Source organism: Protomyctophum parallelum (assembly GCF_964188405.1).
Source record: "Protomyctophum parallelum genome assembly, chromosome: 8".
Lineage (NCBI taxonomy): Eukaryota > Metazoa > Chordata > Actinopteri > Myctophiformes > Myctophidae > Protomyctophum > Protomyctophum parallelum.
In genome coordinates this window covers 42285882-42309605 of record NC_139703.1, presented here as the reverse complement: position 1 = coordinate 42309605, position 23724 = coordinate 42285882, and the positions used below count along the sequence as shown (strand labels likewise).

Genomic DNA, 23724 nt, shown 5'->3' with positions numbered 1-23724 from the left:
TGCCAATCATGGAAATATTGCAGGTGTGCTCAGCAGCAGGTAGTACTGCTTCGTACTTACTATTCAACAGAAAACTATTCATATCATATTGTGGACAACATTAAGCTAACTAGATTTTATTTTCAGGACAAATGTTGTACGATTGCACCTCTTTGAGCATTTGTTATATCCTTCAGAGCAGGTTCCTTCAAAAAGTAGAAAATTATGTCTTGACAAATCTAACACTATCTTCCTTTCATGGTCAGATGTAAAAAGAACTTATTCTATATTTGCAGTGCATGATCATCACATAGCCAATTTATCTGTGAAATATCGGTGAAATATTGCTGATTTGCATGAACAATAATGGTATAAATACTTCACCTGCCAGTTCTGGTGTTGGATATGGCCTGTGGCCACTGAGTTCATTCTTCAGTAGTCAGTAATGATTTTTGTAAGAATATTAATGCAGAGTGAAACAAAAGCAGCTGCAAAAAGACAACAGACCAAAATTATGGATGGATTTTATAAATGTGCTTTTTATTACAGTTTCAAAAAATATAACAGATCTTGATTTTTTTTTCTCTATTTCATTATTTTCTTCAAGAATAACATTTGTGATAAGATACATTGCAAATGCATTTAAATTTTTATAGAATAATTTAGCAAAGAAGTGAGCATTGTGGCTATTTGGATGGTTTGATATAGTACTATTCTAAATACAAACATTCTTGGGAGCCCCTCTAAAATGAGATGGTACATCTCAAGGGGTCTTTTTCCTAATAAATAAACTTGAACCATCATTCTATGTCACCAATGCGTTAAATTAAAACAATATTCATCTGTCTCCTAAATAAACCTAACAGGAGAGAGAGATATCGGACCTGAAGCAATTCTTCATGCTGATTTCAATCTGTGGGGAAGTCATGAAGAAAGAAAGAAATTAGCATTATATGTTTAATTAGAAAAAGAAGGAAAGAAAGAAAGAAAGAAAGAAAGAATTAATGAGAAATTATCATAGAGGAAGTTAGGTTTTAATTAAAACAAACCTTACCCCTGACTTTAAGCTTAGTGGAGCACTCTGCATGGCCAAGGGAGTTGACTGCAACAACTTTGTATTCGCCACTGTCCTCCGATCTGACTCTGATTATGGAGATGGAGCATATGCCATATGCATTGGTGATGTAGTAGTTTTTGTCCGAGTTGATGCAGACGTCATTCAAGTACCACTTCACATTGGGTGTGGGGGTTCCTCGGACAGCACATGTCATGTAGAGCTGGTAGCCTTTAGGTGGTGCGTGAATTTTCAATGGGACTAGGATGGATGGGGATCTCTCGATGGTGAATGCCGATTTGGCCCCTCCACCAGTTAACGCCACTGGAACTATATAAGGGAAGACAAATCAATGTGGGTGATTGTATGGACTGGGTGCAGAAAGTGCTTTATGTTTTAAGATTAAGCCTAAAAGTTCATGATGACTGCCAATGAACCTCTTGCAGGTTACAGGATTTGTTACTTGAACTTAAAGGGTAGAGTAAGTGATATTTCTCTATGTTCTGATCCCCATTGCTATAGCAGCGTGTTTGTTCAGTCTCCCTGTCTCTCCAGTGCTTTATAAACAAAAATTGCATTTTCAGGTCAGGATGCCAATTTAGGAGAGAGAACGTGTACAGTACATATACATATACTGATCAAACATGAAATTGGAAGTGGTGACAAAGAAAATAGCAGACACAATTGAACATATTGAAAACAATTTAAGCTGATAAATGGGTACTCTCTCCTGGCTGATTGGTTGAAAAATTTAATCTTCCTGAAAATGTTTTTTCTGTTTACTTTTTATGTCCCGGATTTTTAAGTGGTGCAAACCACTTCTACATCCAGCTTACAATGCCCTGTACGTGTTTGTGTACGTGTTTGTGTGTGTGTCTGTTTGAGCATGGAACGAGAGAAGTATGTGACATGGCTGCCACCTGCTGGACGCACGGGAGTTGCACCACTTGGTTCACACTGGTGTGATTTTTTCTAAATAAAGGCACTAGAGCGCCCAGCAAATGAGTCAGATTTTACTCTGAAAAGCCCCGCCTTCCATTTCCCCCCAAAACCGGGAGGTATAATGTTAATGTTCCATTACTACCTCACTAAAGCCAAATTCCAATACCCAAAATCTCGGCCACTCGCTCACTCACACTCGCTCACTCCAGCATGGAGGTGTTACGGTGAAATTGGTGACCTGCTGAAATATGTGACGTGTTGACATCACATGACATCAGTGTCCGAATGTAAATCGTTGCAGTTTGTTTATTAGCAGAGTTCAATATAGCGGTATTCAGGCCACGTATTTAAAGACCTCCATGTAAGTTGTGTGAAGTCCACAAGATGGTCACATATTTTGACAGGTCACCAATTTCACCATCATTTGCCATGCCGGAGTGACCGAGTGTGAGCGAGCGAGTGGCCGAGATTTTGGGTATTGGAATTTGGCTTAAGTCTGCATCTCTCTTTAGAAGCGTTCCAAATTCCAAATGAGATGCTTGGTTAAATCAGAAATTATGACTTTCTGATCAAAACCATGGAGAACGACGTAGATTCAGAGATAATAGCAAGTTTTGTCGGCCCGTAAACAACAAAGTGAAGGGCTGCGTGCGTTGCCTGATTGTTTGATCAAAATTTTACACAGGAAAATAACTCACCTCGGTTGCTGTTCGCACCCCATGTTGGTGACACAGACGGATCTGAAAGGCCCATGTCATTCTTGGCATAGACGTGGAAATGGTACTCTCTCCCGTCTTCGATGTTGATGGCTGTGAATGTGTTGCCATAGAGACGGTCTCCTATGTTTTTCCACATCCTTGAGGTTGAGTTGTGTTCAGCCACCACATAGTACATGCGATCATCCAACTCTTGGTCAGGAGACGGGGCCCAGGATATCACGACTTTGCCATGGACAGTTTGCTCTAGCGCTATTGGGCCTGGGCTCTTGGGTTCCTCTAGAAAAGTGAAAATTTGAGTTATTTTTGATTAAAAAGAAAAGGAATCCAAACATTTACTATTGACCCCTAATTAGTTTTATTTTGTAGCGTCTTTCATTACGATTTAAGTTGGTTTACAGTTTCTGTTTTTTTCTTACCTGTGACTCTTACATCAATGTCAAATGAGGCCTCGCCCGATGAGTTTTTGGCCTTTATAGTGAATATGCCTGAGTCAGAGCGCTTTGAGGAGGGGATTACAAGCTGTGACATTCCCTCTGTGTTGATAACAGTTGTCCACATGTCTATAGGCTCATCGTCCTTCAACCAAGTGATGTCTGGTGCAGGCTCCGCCTGAAGATAGCAAAAAAAACCCCATGAGGCTCAATTTCATACTGATGTTGATGTTGGCATTTCTTGTTTAATTTAATTTTAATGCAAAATAAATTCATAGACTGACAAGACTACAGTTTGGCTGTCAGCTGTAGGCCTAATTCGTGATTGATATTCTTGTGCCACAATATGCAGTTTACTTTTAGAACTAACTTGAAATGTCACATCGGTCTTCTCAAACAAGTGAAAGGACCATGCATGGGGTCGGTTTAGCCCATTGCCCATGACTCGCACATTATTTGACTTTACTGCTGTGCTGACCATTTTCCAATAATAATGTGTTTTTGAGTATGGAAAACAACTTAAATTTCCAAGTCAAAGACTTGAAACTTACTTGAGTTACCTTATCATTGAGTTTTTATGGATTTTGAAGTGTGATTTGAATAGTGTAGCCTAAAAATAATCTCTGGAGAATTAATTTACGAACAAAGCGATGTAATTTGTTAGATGTAGTTAGAACTTCAAATAATGTTTACAACTGCTCAAACTACTATCATGGTGATGTATGGATAAAATATTGGGTCATTTAAAATTGTGGGAGAATTGGAAGAACTCATCTGTACATACCTCATAGTTTATTTTGATGCGCATAGAATTTCCTGCTCTGACGATCATGAAATCCTCTGGATCTTTAAAACGAGGTTTCACTGGATAGGACACACACACACACACACACACACACACACACACACACACACACACACACACACACACACACACACACACACACACACACACACACACACACACACACACACACACACACGCGCGCCTGTTAGAGAACATGAATCACCATGAATTATAACTAACTATAAACTCTAAGGACACTCGCAGGCATCGTGATTACTTACTGTTAGGATTCTTTGCACACACCATGTTGGAAGGAGGGCTTAGATCTCCAGCACCAGACTTGTTGATGGCCGCAACTCTGAATTCATACTCTGATCCCTCAGTGACAGCTTTAACTGCATAGCTTTCACCTGCAGTACGACAAGTCATTTCATAACACCCATTTTTAAAAAATACAGTAGAGGGAAATGTGTTTTCTACCACCATCCCATCCTCCTGCTATCAAATCAAAATATGCCATATCCCCTCTTGACAGACCTTCAATTGGCTCATTCACAGGGTTCAGGGCAATCCACTGGCTCGTGTCTTTCTTGCGTTTCTCCAACTGGTAACCAATGATGGGTTCTCCTCTGTCATCCTCTGGACATGTCCAGGTCAAGTTGATGCAGGTCTTAGAGGCACTGACCACGTTCGGGGCTCCAGGTGGGCCAGACAGTACTAAGAAATGATGAGAAATTAAATTAACAGGATACGGTAGGTTGTATGAAATTCAGTTATTACAATATACTTTAAATTGTAGTGAAGTTAAGATTATTGTCTCTCTATGTTTTACTCTAGACGCCTATTATATCACTGATTTAGTAATACAGGAATATCCAGAAAGGTCTTCGCGGGGTTGGAGCAAATGTGGATATGATAAACGGTGGGCCTTCTTGGAACAGCATTTTACAACAGCATTGTAGCAAAATGTTACACACGTGTCCCTCTACACTGGCTAAATTATTTACTGTCAGCCTGGTGATAAATTATTTGACGTGTACCAGAAACCTATCCAGAGGCAGTTTTCATCATTACAAACATCATTGAACTAATTAGCATTAGATCCACTGAGGAATGCATAATCAGAATCTGGTTAATTCTTGGCTTACTCAGTACACCAGCCATAAATGCTTCTTCTGTCTCTAGGGCGTCACTGAGACCCTCTGGGTTTTCAGCATAGATCCGGTAGTTGTACATTTTGCCATGGTTCACATTTCTGTCTCTGTAGGTGGTGGTATCAGCTGAGACATCCCCAAGCTTCGCAAACTGGGTTTGGGTTGTTTGCTGTCGTTCTATGATATAGTTGGTGACAGGGGAGCCTCCGTCGTCTTTAGGGGGGTTCCACATAATCTCAATCATAGAAGACGAAGTTTCAACCAGTTCCACTGGACCTTCTGGTGGACCTGGCCTGTCTGTTTGGGGAAACATGATATTAAAAGGCATTTGTTTATTATTATTACTTATTTTAGGAATGATTACAGTACGTCGAATATGAATCCACATGAAACCCAGCGTCCCTATTCTGGTCATAATTGGTGAACATTCCACTAACATAACCCATTTCGTCACATATCACATTTCGTCTCCCTGCACCATGTTATGAGCCTGTACTGTAGATGGGTTATTATTATTATTTTTTTTTTAGATTTGTGCAGAGGGGAAAATAGTGGATCAAAAGCAATAATTGCTTGTTCACTTTTATCACCACAAATCTTGTTTTATCTGCATAATATTTTCATACCAAGGACAATAAGCTGAGTGGTGGCTTCCACGGTCCCAAATGGGGTTTTGAGTTGGATCTTGACCTCCCCTGTGTCCGTACGCAGACAGTCTCTAAGCATCATCCGGCTGTGGTTGGGTTCAGTCATTATTTTGACTCCTCCTCCATCCTTCAACTGAGAGCCATCCTTAAACCATGTGATGACAATGGACTCCTGAGGAGGAAATGGCATCTTGAAAGTGGCAGTCTGTCCCACTTTAATTATCACCGGCCTCGAGAACTTGTGAAGATCATCAGGGTCAAATTCAGGTACATCTGTGAACCAAAAAAGGCACAAAACAGCCTTTTATTGTTGTTTTGAAAAACCAAGTGACTATGACCAAAGTTTGTGGACCCTGGGTAGGCAACTGGCGGAGAGTGGAGACCTGTGCTCTGAGGAGCACACTTTTATATTATTATTATTATTATTACAATTATTATTGTTATGTCATACCTCCAACAATGAGTCTTCCTTCTGTGCTTGTGTCTCCTGACACAAAACGATACAGCCCTGAGTGATCATATTCACAGCTATTGATTGTCAGCTTGTGTGAAGTTCCATCTTTGGTAATGCTAGCACCATGGTTGGAAGTTAACTGGTAAGACAAAGACAGAGATTAGCCATATTGTGCATTAAATGAACCAAATGTAACAAATACCTAGTTGTGCCTTCGCTTTATCTGGCAATTCTGTTATGCAGGACCAAACTATAGGGGCATTGAAATACTTCTTATATACCTGTATGTGAGTATGTATGTTCCTTCACTTTCACTATATTGCAGGTCTTAACTTATTTTAAAACCTTTTTAGAGTATGCCTCTGCAAGAGGCTAGCCGTTTATGACTTGCATGTGTGCGCACCTGTGCATGTGGGGTGGATACATGTGTCTGTCTGTCAGTTTGTTTGTCTCTAGTCTGTCTTTCCAGCGCTATAAAGTTCACATGCTGATGATCAAATGCCAAATGTTGTATGCACGATGCCAGTAGTACCACAGTGGACCTTAATAAATTCCATTATGTCATACAACTGACATCATAGATAGATGGAGGAATGTCTGATGTTACAGACTGGTCACATGAAGTCTGAGATCCACATCGGAGTTACGCCGTTTCTATGTGGACTCAGAGATAGTCCAGACATTTTGGCTTAGATGTTGCACATATTGTAAGCTAGGGTTATCAGAAAAACATTAGGCACTGTAGATACATTAAATGTACATTGTACATTAAAGGAAAAAAGCTAGCATGGAGATTAATTAAACCATACCTCTTCCCCATCCTTGAACCAAGTCCCCATAGCATCAGTATTCATCTTAATTAAAAGTTCAGCAGACTGACCACGAAGAGCATAGATATCAGATAGTCCACTTATAATTTCAGGGTCTATGTGACAGGAAAGAAAGAAACAATTATACACTGTATTTTGATTTTCATACAGGTTATCACAGGCTCAAATAAGTTATTTAAAAAAAAAAGCTTTATTTTATTATTTTCATTTTACAATAAGATACATGGACTGGATTGCCTGGATTTGCACAATATGATCCAATGATACCTGTTTTTAGGTTTTTCCTGTACCAGTAGGGAAGTAGTCTTTCATGTGCATACATTTTACTAACAAAACAAGATATCCCGAAAACTACTGGCTGGATTGCGGTGGAATACAACCTCTGTTGAATGGGCTTTCCTCTAGCACTCGCATGACTAAGAGGTCATTATGAAAGTGGGGCTGATTATTTCCCCTTCCATGACCATCATCATTCCATCATCTCAGAATTTTCTTTTACATCTGAAACATTTTCTAAATATGAATTGAAGTACATTCTACTTCTGTCACATTTTACTTCATGCGAGCGCTAGTTAGTACCACCATTGGCTATTCCACACGGGGAGCATACTTTGGTCCGACATATCATTGGTCCGACTCGGGATAGGGTTGGTGCTCGCGGTTATGGTTAGGGTGAGGGTTTGGGGTAGGTAGTCGATCGGACCAATAGTATGTCGGACCAAAGTATAGTAACCATTCCACACAAGATATCTCATACTCTAAGGCAGGATGAACCCTATTGTTGTGACCCATGGCCTTACTTCTAGCACCACCTTTCGGATACCATTTCCAGGTGGGTGTAAGGAGAAGCACGGCCTTTAGGGGCTGCTCCTTAGCAGACTTCTGCAATATTAATGATTTCTAGTAATTTGTATTTGTATGTATTGCTTCGAATTGGGCCTGAAATTGTCATGCTGATTAGACTGCAGTCCAACAACATTCTGTTCTAAACTGAAGTGACTGTACTAACAGAACCAAATGTTAAACCGTAGCCTGAGAAAATGATTTCTGAACCCAAACTCAGTCTGACCATCACCAGCCAGAGTCTGAATAACACCAGATATTTCTAATGTAGAAATATATCAGCATGTCTTCATTAACAGTAGCTATCATTATGGCCTGTTAATGTGTTGCCATAATGACTGCCATATATGGTGCCATCATTATATTTCAATCAGTCTCGTTCAAAAGATACAAATTAAGTAAAACAAACAAAATAATGTTTTTAGTTGCTATAAAGAAGGAATAGGGACAGAGATGTGTAGCGTAGAGTGTAAGTGCATAATTCAAGTAACCTGTCAGTTTGATCTGATTATGTATTTGACTTTAGGAATTTTACATTGCAAGATCATGACACAAGCAAGGACAATGCTAAGAAACACAGAAAGCCATTCCTAATGTCAGCATACATTCTTGGGGAATGTGATGATTCAGTGTACAGTACTGACATTAGATAGTTACCGTAATTTCCGGACTATAAAGCGCACCTGAATATAAGCCGCACCAGCTGAATTTAGGGGAAAAACCAAATGTTTACATATAAGCCGCACTGGACTATAAACCGCATAGAGGCCATAGAGATAGATTTAGAAGGTCCCCTAGTGGCCGTTAGCTGTAAAAATCCATAGATTAGCCGCACCGTTGTATAAAGCATGGGAAAAAAGCAGCGGCTTATAGTCCGGAAATTACGGTATTTGAAATTAGAACTCACCTTCACTCTGGAATTATTATTAATTATTTTCCCACCTTCTCACTCACAGAAGTAAAGGGTGTCTGTTCTATAAGGATTTCTTGTTAGAAATGTTACAGTGTCTAGCCATTGATATTTCAATGAGCACATTATTAGACTGCTGCATTAATTGTTTCCTGGATTATTCCATAACAATTTATGTTATTATTACATTCATCCTGTTCTATGGCTTACCATGTCCTGCCTCTGTACTCGATTGGACAAGCCCTGTGACACCAGCAACAACATTATAATTTAAAGTAACTTTTTCTCCCCTAATGCCAAAGGAATATGTATGAGGATCCACTCAAAGCATGTTAGACATTATTGTGATCCGTCTTGTGATCCGTCTTGTGATCCTGAAAGACCATCTGCTGTTGCTTGTTTAGACCCATCACAATTACCCGTCAGTAATCAGTTAGCAGTTAGTGGCTATGTATATCACTTGTATACTTATAACTACATTAAAGCAGTTATAAGAAGTTATTTAAAATTTCATCAATGCTTTTCTGTATGAAAAGCATTATGTTTAAGCAAGCAGTTTAAGTTACAACAACATATTAATGTTTTTTATGTTCTCAACATATTAACATTTTAAGGCCTATTATTCTGCCTCGTGATTAGAGTTACGACTAACACACTGACTTCTGAAGCCATTATATCTCAAATGGCTTCCATATTCAGAATTATATAATCCATGCAGCAATTAGCACATTGGTGGAAGTTTCTTACCACTGCTAACCACATCCACCACCTGTGGATCAGAACCCTTTATACTCACTGCTGATGCTCCACTTTGACCTATCAATCATCAAAATCAATCAATGAAGCTGCCATAAGAAAGGATTTTTCTCATACCAACTAGATAAGTGGTTCCCAATTATTTTTAGCTTGAGACCCAAAGAGAAATTTGGTTTTTCCCAGGGACCCAAACCAGTGAAAATAGAAGATCAACAAGCTCACAACGCATCTGTGTTGTGAGTCTGCGCTCGAGACCACAAAAGAGAAATTGGATTTCTCTCAGGGACCTAAACTAATCTAAACACTACAAACTCAGCTTGTAGATCTGCTATTTTCACAAATTCTTCTTGGTTTCTTTCTTTTTCTTTCAAAATGACATACTATAAGTTGGACTGTATCAAATCTGGTCTTTGACACAAAGAAATTCTAAGAGCAATAATAATTTAATTTAATGAATTGAATAAATTAAATGCTTAATTTGTTATTATTGGAAAGTATATGATTATGCTGTTTGGGCATATAACATGTTACTTAATGAGTCTGGTGTTCTTACCAATGCCTTTTGGTGCCTCAGCTGGAGCAGGAGCTGGAGCTGGAGTTGGAGTAGGAGCAGGAGCAGGAGCAGGAGCTTCTGCAGCAGCTTGTTTCGCAACTTCAATCTGTACTTTCTTTTCCTCTTTCACCACCTCTAGTTTTACCTGTTGCTCTTGAGCAATCTTTGCAAGGTCCTCTCCAGATCCCCCTGCCCTTGTCGTTTTTCTTTCTGTCTTTTTGCCCTTTGGTACACTTTTGTCAGCTGGATAATGCAAAAAGATGCTCATGTAAGAGGAACACACCACAGCTTAGTTGATACCCACAACCCCTTTGTCCAACTGACAAGTATACATTTTCCTTAAATAAGCCTTATCATAATACAAAGAGAACATTTTTGTCATCGTTATCATCCTATTACCAGTCGTTCTTACCCCAATATGTACCATTATCAATTATGTTATGTCACGATCAAACATTATATATTTTCCGCTGAATGTTGTGTGATGGCTTACCTTCAACAAGGAGCCATGCATTGCAAGATTTTATGCCTGCACAGGCTGAATAAATGCCTTTGTCTACTATCAGGCAGTCTTTGACCACCAGCTTGTGAATGAGCTTGTCTTCTGAAACCTCAATATCAAATTTGTCCCCTTGTTCCAGTGGTAAATTCTTGCCAAACCACTTGATCCTGGAGAAGGGATTTGAAAGGACCAATTCGAAGACGGCATCTTCTCTCTCCGTTGCCTTCACTTCCTTCATTTTGACCAAGAAATCCACCACAGGAACTAAAAAATATATTATTAATCAGATGTTATTTAGACTCAGAATTTGAACTATGTGAAAGTGTGTTAAAAGTAACAGACTTCATATAAGGCCAACATAAGCCTGATTTTTACTTGGTTGGGCGCAGGTGTCACGCACCGAAAGAGCAGACCTAAAAGCTCACAACGTGTCATACTGTGAAGCATCATGTGAACAGTTTGGCTACTTCCCGTGCATCTGTGCATGACACATGCACAACTAAGTACAACTCAGGCTTTTAGGCGATTCACACTGAGTCAAGTGCAGAACCTACTTTTGAAATCTGTGGAAAATACATTGGTATCTTCAACATCCACCTGGTACAATCCTGCATCATCTGGTAGGAGGTCCTTAATGCTGAAAACATACTTATTGCCTGATTTATTGAGGACGTGCTTCATTTTCTCTGCCTCCTCTCTGCTGTATGCTACCATCTCACCATCCTGTGGGGTAGTTACACGCAATGTAATTTACTTTGAAAGAGGAAAATGTAAATGCCATTGGAAAATAAAGTTGTAAGGCAATGCACCATTCAAATGAAAGGAAGAGAAGGAGGACATGTAGCATTAATTTGTGTCACAGCCATAATCCTCTTTAGATTGACACCATTGAGAGACATTACAGAAATAATTTGATTTTAAAAGTGAAATGATAGTTGCATGTTTCAAAGACATTCATAATTGAAAGATTTACCTTGTACAGAAATATGGGACTGTTTGGGTTAATGAGATCCATGTCAAATTCAAAGGATGCTGAGCCATCAAAATTGACGTCGATTGGTTTCAGTTGAGAAATGTTTTTGATGAACTGAGTGAAAGTTATTCAATAAAAGGGAGAAAATAAACATAATATAAGTAAACTGTTTAAATACGGTAGTCCGGTATTTGTTTTTAAGATACATGATTACTATTAAGGTAAATAAATAAAATGTTTTTCTCTTATAAATGACAAACCTCTGCTTGCTCTTCTTCCCTTTCCTTCTTCATCTCATTAAGTTTCTTGAGCATCCAGCGGAAGTCAGTGATTCCATACTCTGCGCAGATATTCTCATACTCCTTCTTGTCAGCACTAAGCAAGAGCTCCCAGAACTTTGGGTCTAATTCGTCTTTGTTTTTTTTCTCTTTGGGACGGATCTTACTATAAATCAGAATAACATCTCATCAATTGCATATCCTTGCACATTAACATAACATTTATAAAATGAATATCCAAATGTAAAATATAACTAAATTATAGCAGCACCTTTTCCTAGTCAGTACCCTCTTAGTAAAGTCTTCTGTCTTTTGTTCTGTTGGCTTGTTCTTTTGGAAACCAACTAAAAGGAGAAAAAAAGAGGACATGCTTTACAATGTAACCTGGAGTATGATTAAACAATGATGTACAAGAGAGCATTCTAAGTGATGATTATTAGAATATTTTTTATTTTTTAACCCAGGCAAGCAGGGTGTAGAATTGCAGAATTTCACACTTCACATGAATTGCATATAATTTTAAATAATTGTAACATGTTATAGCAAGTAAACATTTGTCTGAGGCGCTCAAAACATCAACTTATTGGATACATGCACAATGGGAGTATGAAACAGTGTGTGGATTGCAGACATCTAGCAAGGAAACAGCTCTACCTGCAATTACATTCAGCACAACTGTTACAGTTGCTTTCCCATATTCATTTATGGCAATGCATTTGTAGGTGTCTGCTTGATCTGGTTTAACATTTTGCATCTGGAGAAATAAAAGAAAACACCCAAAGGGCAAATAAACAAGTGAATGGGGACATTACAGATGTAAATTGAGCAGTATGAAGTTATCACTCAGTCTTTCACATAGTGTGACAACATAAATATGGGGCTGCCAGTTCCTTTCTGGAATGCGTTTCTATGGCGAAGACATGATGTAATGTTTCTTTTCCAGCACCGCATCTCGCAGAAAATTTATTGTTAATCATTTGGGCAGGAACGCCGCTCATCAATGTCACGTTTGATCCTCCTGGCTGTGTCTTACAACCCGAATCATTTAACATTCGTTTGACATTTGGGCATCATTTGGCATCTGGGCAACAACATTTGTGTGACATTTGCCATCTGGTGAAAAAAGGAGAAAATACCCAAAGGGCAAATAATCAGGTGAATGGGGACATTACAGATATAAATTGAGCAGTATGAAGTTATCTTGTCACTTAGTCTTTCTCATAGGGTGACAACGTAATTATGTTAACATGGGGCTGCCAGTTCCTTTCTGGAATGCATTTCTTTGGCGAACACATGCTGTAATGTTTCTTTTCCAAATTCCAGCGCTGCATCTCGTGTTTCAGTGGTTTTTGGCGAAAGCACCATGGGCGATAGGGTAGTTTCTTCTCTTTGTCTCGTTTTCTTTCTCCCTCTAAAATAGTCTCCTTCTGTCTCCCATTGTTGGACTTCAACCATGGAAACCATAGCATCTTACTGATGTGTGAGTGTGACAGACTGTACTTTATCACTTACCTCGAATAGATGCTCATTATCTACTTCGTTATATTTGGGCACGTATCTTGTTGTGTCAGATACATCTCCATTATTTCTGGTCCATGTTACAGTGGGTGTTGGATCCCCATTAACAATGGCTTTAAAGAATGCAAATTTGCCTGTATAAAATATAAAGAAACAATAAAACAGAGTCATTTCACTTGCTATGAATCGCTTTCCAGATTGGTAGTTACTTCACCATATTGAAAATCAGACTGTATGTAATACATTGTAGTCTAACTTGCTGAGGATAGCTTTATACCCACCATAACCTTTTGAGGAATCCACATAAGATTAACAGGATGGGGTTTTGGTCACCTAATCCCAGTTCACAATTTAAAATGGAGTCAATTGACTTGATAAATAATCCTGCTTGGTTTAAATAGCTGGAGCCCAGAAATTACATGACAGGCCCTTTAGCTTTTCCCCCAGTTTAACCCCTGCCCATTATGACTCTGAATGGATCTAGGAGTCTAGGATAATGCACAGTATGAAAACCTTGTCATGTGAGAGCATTTAAAATAACACATTTATACAGTGATTCATTTTCCTCAGGCGTACCCTCTTGGATGGTCAGAGCAATTGGCTTGCGGGTGAAGTCAGGATGGTTCTTTCCCTCCGGTATGGTCTCAACAAACTGTACGATCATAACCCCAGGGACTCTAGATTTCTTTTTGATCTCCACTGTGAAAAAGGACAAGATAAAATGTTACCCGTTGACGGTTTAAAAAAGATCAAGAAAATACCAATAAGTACAACACATTAAAAATATTCAGTTGATTTATAATGGAACTGCATGTCACCCACATCAACCATGCTGAAACACATTCTAATACAAGATATATTAGAATGTTTACTGTTATTAAAATTAATTGTATTTCATTGGGTACATAAAACCCATGGATTATTTATATCATGTTCACGATGTATTAGAAAATACAAGCCTTTCAATGTCATCATTTAACAACATATTATTCCCATAACGGTTTGCCTTGAAATTCATGTGTATTCATGCCAACACTGTGTACAGATATGTAGGAGTATTCCTACATATCACACGCACAAAGAAACTGTGCGCTCTTGTGTACAACTCATCAACTCATCAACACATATATCTGTTCTTCATGCCTTGAAGGAGCAGGAACAAAACCAGTTGGGGGACTTTCTAGTTATTGTGGCCTACTGTAAGCCTACCTTCTGTATCATCAGAAATGTCTGCATCAGGACCTGATGAAGCACATTTTGTTTTGAGGAGCACATATAGGGCATGTCATGTCAGCGGGTTATTAGAACTGTAGGATTGGTCTTTAATTGTAAAGTTATAATGTGCAAACAATAACCACAATGTGAGTCTCCACAGGTCACAACCATGTTTGAGTTCAATTATACAGTTGGAGGCAATGCTGCTACATCTCAGAGGCTCAAGATTTAGAGACTAAAGGGCAGTCCATACTGTCTCCGACCAACAAACCTTTCATCGGAAAGCTGTTTTGTTCTGAAAGCTGCACTCCCAGATGTTGTTTTTTTTAAACATCTGTTTATTATGATTTTTGGCATAAAAGCATTTCAGTAATGATTTACCAGAAAATTACAGATCGGACAAAAAATTGCAAAAAAACATACAAACAAGAGACTTACAATAAAAAGAGACAAAACATAACTCAAAGAAAAAGACAAAAACAATAAAATAATAACTGACAAGGCTGATGACTACACGGCACTCCGAGGACAGAAACAACATCACAATCAAGTCTAAAAAACATTTCTGATATGGAAAATAAGACATATGCATACATGTGTACCCTCATAGACAATATAAACATACATACATATCAAACATTCATAGGTACATTAATTAGATGACATTACGGGGCAGAACAACATTGAATTCCACCACCTCAGTCCAACGTAACAAGCATCTCAATAATGGGCGACCAGATTTTTAGATAAAGGTGTTCCCTTTTCGACAAGGTAAATCTAATTTTCTCCAAATGCAGCACTCCTCCCAGCTCCCTAAGGGCCGATTCATACTCCTATTTTACCGCTGTTTCGGCGCTTTAGTGCCGAAATGATTTCGGCTCGTCAGAAATTTTCAGTAGCACCGAAGAGCCGACTTTAGAACGGTACCCGCCCCCCCGAACCTCAAATGACGTCAAATTGTAGGCTTCACAGCGCCGAACCGACTTTTATTCGGCTCTAAATAGGAGTATGAATCGGCCCTTAGCCACATGTCAACTGTCGGAGGTTTATCCGATTTCCAGGCTTGTAGTATTAACTTCCTAGCTAGCAGTGTAGCGAGCGAGATGGCCTGTACCTCGTATTTGTTTTGGACTTGATCTGGTTCCACCACACCGAAGAGTGCAACTAGAGGTGCCGGGGGGAAGTCTCTTTTATAAGCTTTAGCCAAGAAATCAAAAATTTCATTCCAGAAACGTTGCAATTTATGACATTGAAGAAACTGATGAGACAAAGTCCCTTGTTCCGTTAAACACTTTCCACACATGGAATCAAAGATTTTGTTTAATTTAGTTGGAGAATAGTGCAGCCTATGAACAATCTTAAATTGAATCAGAGAGTGCCTAACATTGATAGAGCTATGGTGAATGATCCACAAGCTCACAACGCGGCGCGCTGCGACACGTTGTGAGCTTTCATGCAGATCTGCTATTTTCGGGGCGCAACCCAGGACTCTTTAGCTAGTGGCGATGTTCAATGCAAAATGCTGTGTTCAAGTTCAGGAGACTTCGGAAAAAAAGCTATTCTCCTGAAGGCTGCCTTCCGGCATGGCATGGAAAGGAGAGGAGGACATTTGCATTTCTTTCACCATGCTGCATTCGTGGTCTGGGGAGGGCAGTCGTTTTACAGACGGGTAAAAGGGCAGGGGCTGAAGCCCCCTTTGATGTCTATGTGTGCACGTCCCTGGACAAAGGCATGTCAATGCAGCAGAAAACCCATGTAGATGTTGGCATGATGCTGCTGTTCATTAGAGATTCATTGTTCATTAAACCCATGTAGATGTTGGCATGATGCTGCTGTTCATTAGAGATTGACACAGACAGGAGTGGATTTTCACTCCCGTCCCACAGAAAAAATCGTAGTGGAAGAAGAATCTCACTCACCTTGGCCATTGGCCATCCCGATTGTGTCTTGTGATTTATTAATCATCTTGCCTTCGTTGATTACTCAATGCACTCGGCAATGTGTCTGTAATACACGGGGAGAAAACACACACACACACACACACACACACACACACACACACACACACACACACACACACACACACACACACACACACACACACACACACACACACACACACACACACACAGTTTTTTATAATCTTTCACTGGTATGTTTCTCACAACAGCCAACTTCTGTATTTGAGTGTTAATAAAGACTATTTCTGACGTGTTGCTGCATTCCAAAATATCCTCGGGTGCCCAGGACCCTGTCTTTCAGTGGTAAGGTAACTAGTTCCATAATGTGTCGCCAAAATTAACGAGTTTTAATCAATTTAATCAATTTAGTCTAGAATGTTTTAATCAATTTAATCAATTTAGTCTAGAATGTTAATGGCAAAGCTTAAAAAAATACTATACATAATTTAAATTTGATGATTTTTATTATATAATTTTTTATTGTGAAAAAATTATAAATATATTTGAAGGAGAAGTGTGAATTTGAAATGACCTCAGTTAACCTTTAATACCGTTTTCTTTTTTAAGGTCCACGTGAAGCATTGAAATGAAACACGAACATCTGTGAATGTTCAGTATGTCAAGTGAATGTTCAGAACTTTGGGTACAGGGTGACACAGAGCATATGCTAGTGAGCACGAGGCCCTGAGCTTAAATCAGACCCCCCGCTGTCTTGTCTCGCATGTCTCTCCTCCCTTTCTCTTTCTTCCCATCTCTACACTATGTGCATAAAATTCACATAGTGACAAAAAACTTGCAGTTGAAACAGTATACTATATTACATAATAATAATAATAATAATACAAAAACATAATCCATGGAGGCATGCTGTGCTTATTTCAAAGACATTTCATACAGATTTAATTTTAGCTGCGATATTCATTGATATGTCACTAAACACGGCCTTCTTTCATTACCTATCTTGCTAAAGTAAGAATGATTGATGTCACTTGCTTATGAAGCATAATAGGCTATCACTATAAATGTAGATTCACAGACACCCCGTTTTCCAGTTTACATGATGGATAGACGTAACTTTGTGTACAAGTCACAGGTTAAGTAATGGATGACAGCAAGGTGATGACATTAGCCATCATGGTAGGTGGCACCTGATGGCTTTCTGAAACCCGATCCCCATGCTTTTTCCTTGGGCTCTGACAGTTGCTCTGACAGTCTGTTCCGTCATTGAGTTTCAGTCTCTAGATTGCCGGCAATATGTCTCCTAAAGGAATCTCTTGTTGACATGCTGTGTTTGTGTTTTCGCTTTAGGATACTTGTTGAGGACTCCAATAAATCTTACTTGAGAAAAGGTATGAGAAAACATGTCCATATCGGCTATACTTATCAAGCATCACGCATGATGAGAAACATTCCAGTGTTGAAGCTGGTGTCGTCATGTGTATTTATGGAAGAATAGCAGCAAGAAAATGGTGCCCTCAGAAGAGTGACAATTTCTGCCAAGGGGACAGCCATATAGTGATGTTTTTTGTATAAAGCGTCTTTGATTACCTAGAAAAGCACTGTAGAAAGTTTTAGATATTATTATTACATTTCTACTTAAAGCCATGTGAGATTAGCACAGCATATACCAGTTTGACATCACCTGTACTCTTTTCCTCTTTCTCATATATATTAATCGTCTACCGCTCTCCATTTTTCTCTCTGACCAATCACATCACCCAAAACGTGCTAAAGACTGACCGATATTTTGGTTGATATCAGCTTGTACTGGCAAACGTGTGTCTGCGCTTGGCTTGTTCTGTTACCTCCAGACGGAGCTATACTAATTGGCTGACCCGCCAGTGTGCACAACAAATATGACACTGATTGGCCTAGTACCATGAAGATTGATGGTGCGTTCACACGGGCAGTTGAAACAATGCAAAAACACGTTGCGAGTTGATTTGGAGCAGCTACATGCATCATTGCGCCTTTGCAACGTCATGTCGCTGGCTTCCTTTGACAATGAATGGTATACTGCATTGTTTAATCTGACCCGTGGGGAAAGAAGAAAGAAAGCTATTTGATTTTAGACGTATTTGGATAGAAATGTGTCTGGCTTTCAAAAAATCTAACAAAAAATAACATGGTTTTGTTTTAATATGAGGGCCATCTGCAGTAAATTCATGAAGTCAACGTGACTGTAGTTTAGATGTGTTGTAATGTTGTAGTAGGGCGCATCCAATAAGGGCTGCTGCTGGTACTGTAAGTGAGAACGCTGGCTAGTGGCCAGTCATGATAGGTCAAATGCCACATAAAACTTTGATACACCAACGACCAACCATCTTAGGTGTCATGCCGGTTGGCCTGATGAGCAAGACTATAATCAGCTCAAATACGTCAGCAACTATGTACTGTATAAAACAGCTCAAATGCAAATACGTCATCAGCTATATATAGAGAGAAATTGGTTGAAAATCTATTCTCCATGAAATAAATAAAATATAGATAAATGATCAACACCCTTCAAGTAAAGTAAAGTCACGTCACCTCCCCTTCGTGCATTGCTGTATGACTTCTTAACATGCTTTTGCAGCTGCACCTATTTTGGTTTGAGGCATATTAAAAGAAGCCACATGGCTACTGACGAGGCATTTTGTGAACAGTAATCGTTAAGATGAGGCCTGGTTTTATGGGACCACTTGGCTCGCCCTGCACGCTCATGTATTCCTGCCACCAGCTTATGTTACCATGCTGAAATCTAGCACGGGGCAGTATGGTTGTCAGTTGACTGAGCCCGTCATAAACATGATTAAAAGACACTGATGGCAAACCGTTCAAAAAGTCTTGTGGCTATCTGAGGATAATGCTACTGTATCCGTGGGAGCGACAGACCTGCTAAATTGGGATTATCTTTGAGCTCTCTTTTAGGATTAGGATTAGGCTATGACATCCCATGGTTTACAGTGTCTTCATCTTTATATGAATTATAAGGTAGGATCTGGTTGGACTGATCAGTATTTTGATATATATATATATATATATATATATATATATATATATATATATATATATATATATATATATATATATATATACTGTGTGTGTATATATATATATATATATATAAATTGAATCATTGATGCCACACCCGGGGGGGTGGTTCTGTAAAATGAATGTCCCTATACATACTTGACACATTCACACCTCTGTATAGCACCTTTTGATTGATTGATTGAAATATTTATTAACAGTTTGTAGAATTTACAGTACATTTTAAGCACAAACTCAATACAAAGACTGTCAACTGTGAGTGGACGACCCAATTAAGCATTACACTTGTTTACAACAGGGTCCACATTGTTCAATTCATCAAAACATTTAAAGACATACAACCTGACGAAGCTCACGGCGAAACGGGTCATGCTAATAAATAAGTTGATGCAGTAAGTTGTCCGTCTCTGTTCCCTGCAGTGTGCAGTCCCTTCCTTGGAAGGTTTTTCTCTTTTTATATATATATATATATATATATATATATATATATATATATATATAATATTTACCAAAACACTGCTCAGTCCAACCAGATCCTACCTTATAATTCATATAAAGATGAAGACACTGTAAACCATGGGATGTCATAGCCTTATCTTATATATCTCATAGCCTTATCTTGAACAGGGTTATAAGAAAGGAAAATAAAGCCTAAAGATAAACATATATAAACATTTGAAAACAACTACTGTACCAATAGCTACAATGTAAACATAAACAATCCAGTACATTGTGTTGGCCTCATCTATATTGAACCATTCCTAGTTTTGATATAAAGTGAGAAAAACCTTGAGTCCCTGTTTCCATTTAATATCCTGGCACATCAATTATAATTTGAGGGATTAATGTAATTTATGGTAGGAATTTGAGCCTTGACTCTGCCAGCCCTATAACACCTGAATCGGAATAGATTACACCAGGATATTTGAAATTTGCAATATGCCGGCAAACCTAGGAATAATTTGATAGTTTGAAGTTAAATATTTTGAATAATTACAGATAATTTAAGGTGTCATCAGGCTTTAAAAAAAAAGACAACTAAACATGTTTTATAGAATTACACTGACACATTCCATACTTAATTGCATTAAAGCAGTCTTTACTTTAGATTAGAACACAATCTATAACGACACAGTATGTAATTTAGAAAATAGAGCCACACCTTCAAGGACTTACCTCAGCACTCAAATCCTCTCTAGTGGTTCTGCTACCCACTTCTGATATTCAAGTGCTGCCTGCTTGCGCCACGAGCTAATAAATCCTGCCAAGAATGCCACTAATTCTGCCACAAGCTTGCTCGTTCACAGCCATGGTGCCGGACAGGCGAGTAAATTGCCATTTGTCTATGGCTCACACACCAGCCCCCACCGAGGGGAGGAGAGAGGTCAAGGTATGGTACAAGCTTCCCAGATGGATGACTTGTAGCTTGAGTCTCCCACGCTGATACAGTCATCGTAAAGTACCTCATTACAATTCACTTGAATGTCTGATCAATATTATGCTGCTCAACCAAAGTTGCAGAGCAGAGCAATTTACTATTATCATTAAGCAATACTTTTCTATGGTTATAAATCCATAGCACAGACTTTGTGTCTCTTGATTTTGTTGGTATGTTTGGAACGGGAAAGCTAACCACTTCTGACAGTGCTAAATACCACCCACTCAGTATGAAGAATTAGTCACCTTGTAGTCACTGTTCAGTGTTGACGGGAAAGTATGTTTGCATAATTATGATATCTTTATATAAAGACTAATGTCTCCTAAGCCATAGGCTCAAAATAAGATCAGGTGTATGTCTCACAGACAGACACACAATATGTGACTAGAATTAGTTTACTTAAGAAATATGATTTTATACGCGTAATTATATAATTTCAAATAAATAAAAACAGTCCACGGTTAAGCGGTAAATGGACTGCATAAAGAATGCCCTTGCACTACTGTAATTGCACCAACAACTTCACATTCAACCACTTACAGTAACACACGGTAACGGCAGAACACCAGTAGCCTACGCATGTCATGTTAAGGTGCATTCAGACTGGGCATGCCATGTTTGCATGGCATAGAATTTTACCTTTATACAAGAATAATGTCCTTGGGTCATCATCTGCACCGAGACTTGATGGTCCAAGTTCCTGTTGAGTTGAATTGTGCATATTGGCAAGCATGACCACATTCAGAAGTTCAAGGTTGCAAACTCATTGAGATTTTATGTGCTTAAACCACCACATGGCAATGTACAGCACTCTGGTATTTAATGTCCCCTGTGACTGGGTGTGTCGTCATGCAGTACCGGAGGCTGCAGTTTCAGGACCACATTTCTAGGGAATTTGACACCAATGCAAAACACGAAAAGATAATTTTAAACTGCTCGTCAAAAGGTTTTTAGCTCAGCACAGGGCCAATACAATAGTGTAATTGTGGTCCATAAATAGGTTGATGTAATTCCATTCTTAGAAAAGTCACACATTGACAGCTGCCACACTGTGGATTCCATAATAAGGATTATGCTACGTTAATCACTGGATTACCTCATTACACATCAAAACACATATGAAAATGCATTATGAGCCAGTTTCTCTCATTTCTACATGATAAAGTATTTTATTCTAATGAGTGGAAGTGCTGTCAATCAATAGTTCATTATAACAGTAGCAGAACAATACCTTGTTGCCAAAGATAACTTAAGACATCTGGACCATCTGACAATATACTGTAGGCTGTTTTTCACTTTTTTTGTCTATACAGTTTGTACAGTCTGTAGTTTGTAGAATAGCTTCTGGTACCTAAAGGTGTTATTATACACCTACAGTACCAACCATCCAACAAAAGCCAAGGCAGAAAGCACCAGATCTTCACTAAATCTTACTCACTAAATTTCCACTGTGATTCACCCTTTCATTAATATGTACCAAGTCACTTCCTCTTCCTCTCAAATTGAATTTGTGAAAGTGAATACCTGATTTGCTCTTGTCACAATAGCTTTTGCCTCCAACACCTCACAATTTTGTTACAAAATACAGTAGGCTACAGCAAATTACTAATGCAAGTAACTTGCATTATCAAAAACAACTGGTCCATCATAGACAGCGATTCCACCTTAGACTGGTGTTTCCTGGTGAACCTCCTCAGATTTATTTTAGACAAGTTGGTACACAATTACTTAAAATTGTTATATTAAAGAACTAAAATAAATAAAAGGTCCTTACCTGCATCAGTAATTCCCTTTCATCCAAAAGCTCTAAAGGGATTCAAAGCTAAACCTTCAGAAATGTTACTTGACCAAACTTTTCTTCTTCCAGATCTCAAAGTTTTCCAGCCCCACTACTCTATTTCTGAATATGGTTTACAGTAGTATTGGCCTTAAAAGAGTTTCTTTGACAAACCACCACCAAACACTCTTTTGATACACGCCTCACTTCCTGTACTTTTACAAGGAAGCTCTTAGAAGGAAGTGAAGTGGTCACGTGACTGGGCTGCGCCATGACACTTTCATGGACACTTTCACAGGAGCCAAACTACACCCGGAAGTTCGGCAGAATGCACTGGAGCCAATGAGAGCTCAGTGACCAGCTCATGAACAAACATTATTTATGAATGACTGAGACCTTTTGTAAAGTGATCGCTTCTGGAAAATAAAATAATATATATAACACGTTATTTTAGGCTGTCTTATTTTTTGATGTGCATACTACTTAATGTGATTTATTTTTTCAAAGAGCAGAGAGCAGCCCAGGCAGAAAACTTACTATGTGCTCTTCTATAAATACCTCAATAAAAATAAATAGTTATTAAGTCGAAAAACAACCACTCGGAAAAAACGTGTGATATCACTTATGTCTTCTTTCATATTCCTGAACCAATTATATGACAAAGCTCGCAATCGTTCATGTATAATGTTTGTTATGAGCTGGTCCAGCCGGCTCCATTCACTGCCATGTATTCATTGCACTACCGGTGTGAGTTTGGCTCCCATGAAAGTGTCCATGAAAGTGTCATGGCGCAGCCCAGTCACGTGACCACTTCACTTCCTTCTAAGAGCTTCAGTACGTGATTTCCCAATAGACGATGTAGACAGACGAGGTACTTGGTGCAATCAAAGAGGTTTATTAGATCTACAGAAGAATCAGTCCACAAAAGGTGCAATCCAGATAGATGCCATCTCACAAAGGTCAAAGGTCT

General features: G+C 38.8%; 1 protein-coding gene across 3 annotated transcripts; it reads right to left on the bottom strand.

The window, feature by feature from the left end:
* Positions 1-491: 491 nt before the first annotated feature.
* LOC310862561 (immunoglobulin-like and fibronectin type III domain-containing protein 1) lies at positions 492-20868 on the bottom strand. Of its 3 annotated transcripts, none has more exons than XM_083770514.1 (23): positions 20716-20868; positions 16465-16549; positions 13907-14029; positions 13325-13464; positions 12467-12566; positions 12084-12156; positions 11795-11978; positions 11535-11648; positions 11116-11284; positions 10553-10825; positions 10060-10302; positions 9498-9566; positions 6977-7092; positions 6165-6306; positions 5693-5986; positions 5061-5363; positions 4450-4629; positions 4194-4322; positions 3910-3989; positions 3111-3303; positions 2674-2970; positions 1034-1363; positions 492-892 (listed from the first exon to the last, which is right to left on the bottom strand). In XM_083770514.1, exons 2-23 carry the CDS (start codon positions 16508-16510, stop codon positions 888-890), a joined length of 3603 nt encoding a protein of 1200 aa, XP_083626640.1. In that variant the 5' UTR covers positions 16511-16549; positions 20716-20868; the 3' UTR covers positions 492-887. The 3 variants fall into 3 exon arrangements, with proteins under 3 accessions (XP_083626640.1, XP_083626641.1, XP_083626642.1); XM_083770515.1 differs by having other exon boundaries at positions 20702-20850; XM_083770516.1 differs by lacking the exon at positions 9498-9566.
* Between the last annotated feature and the right edge of the window lie 2856 nt (positions 20869-23724).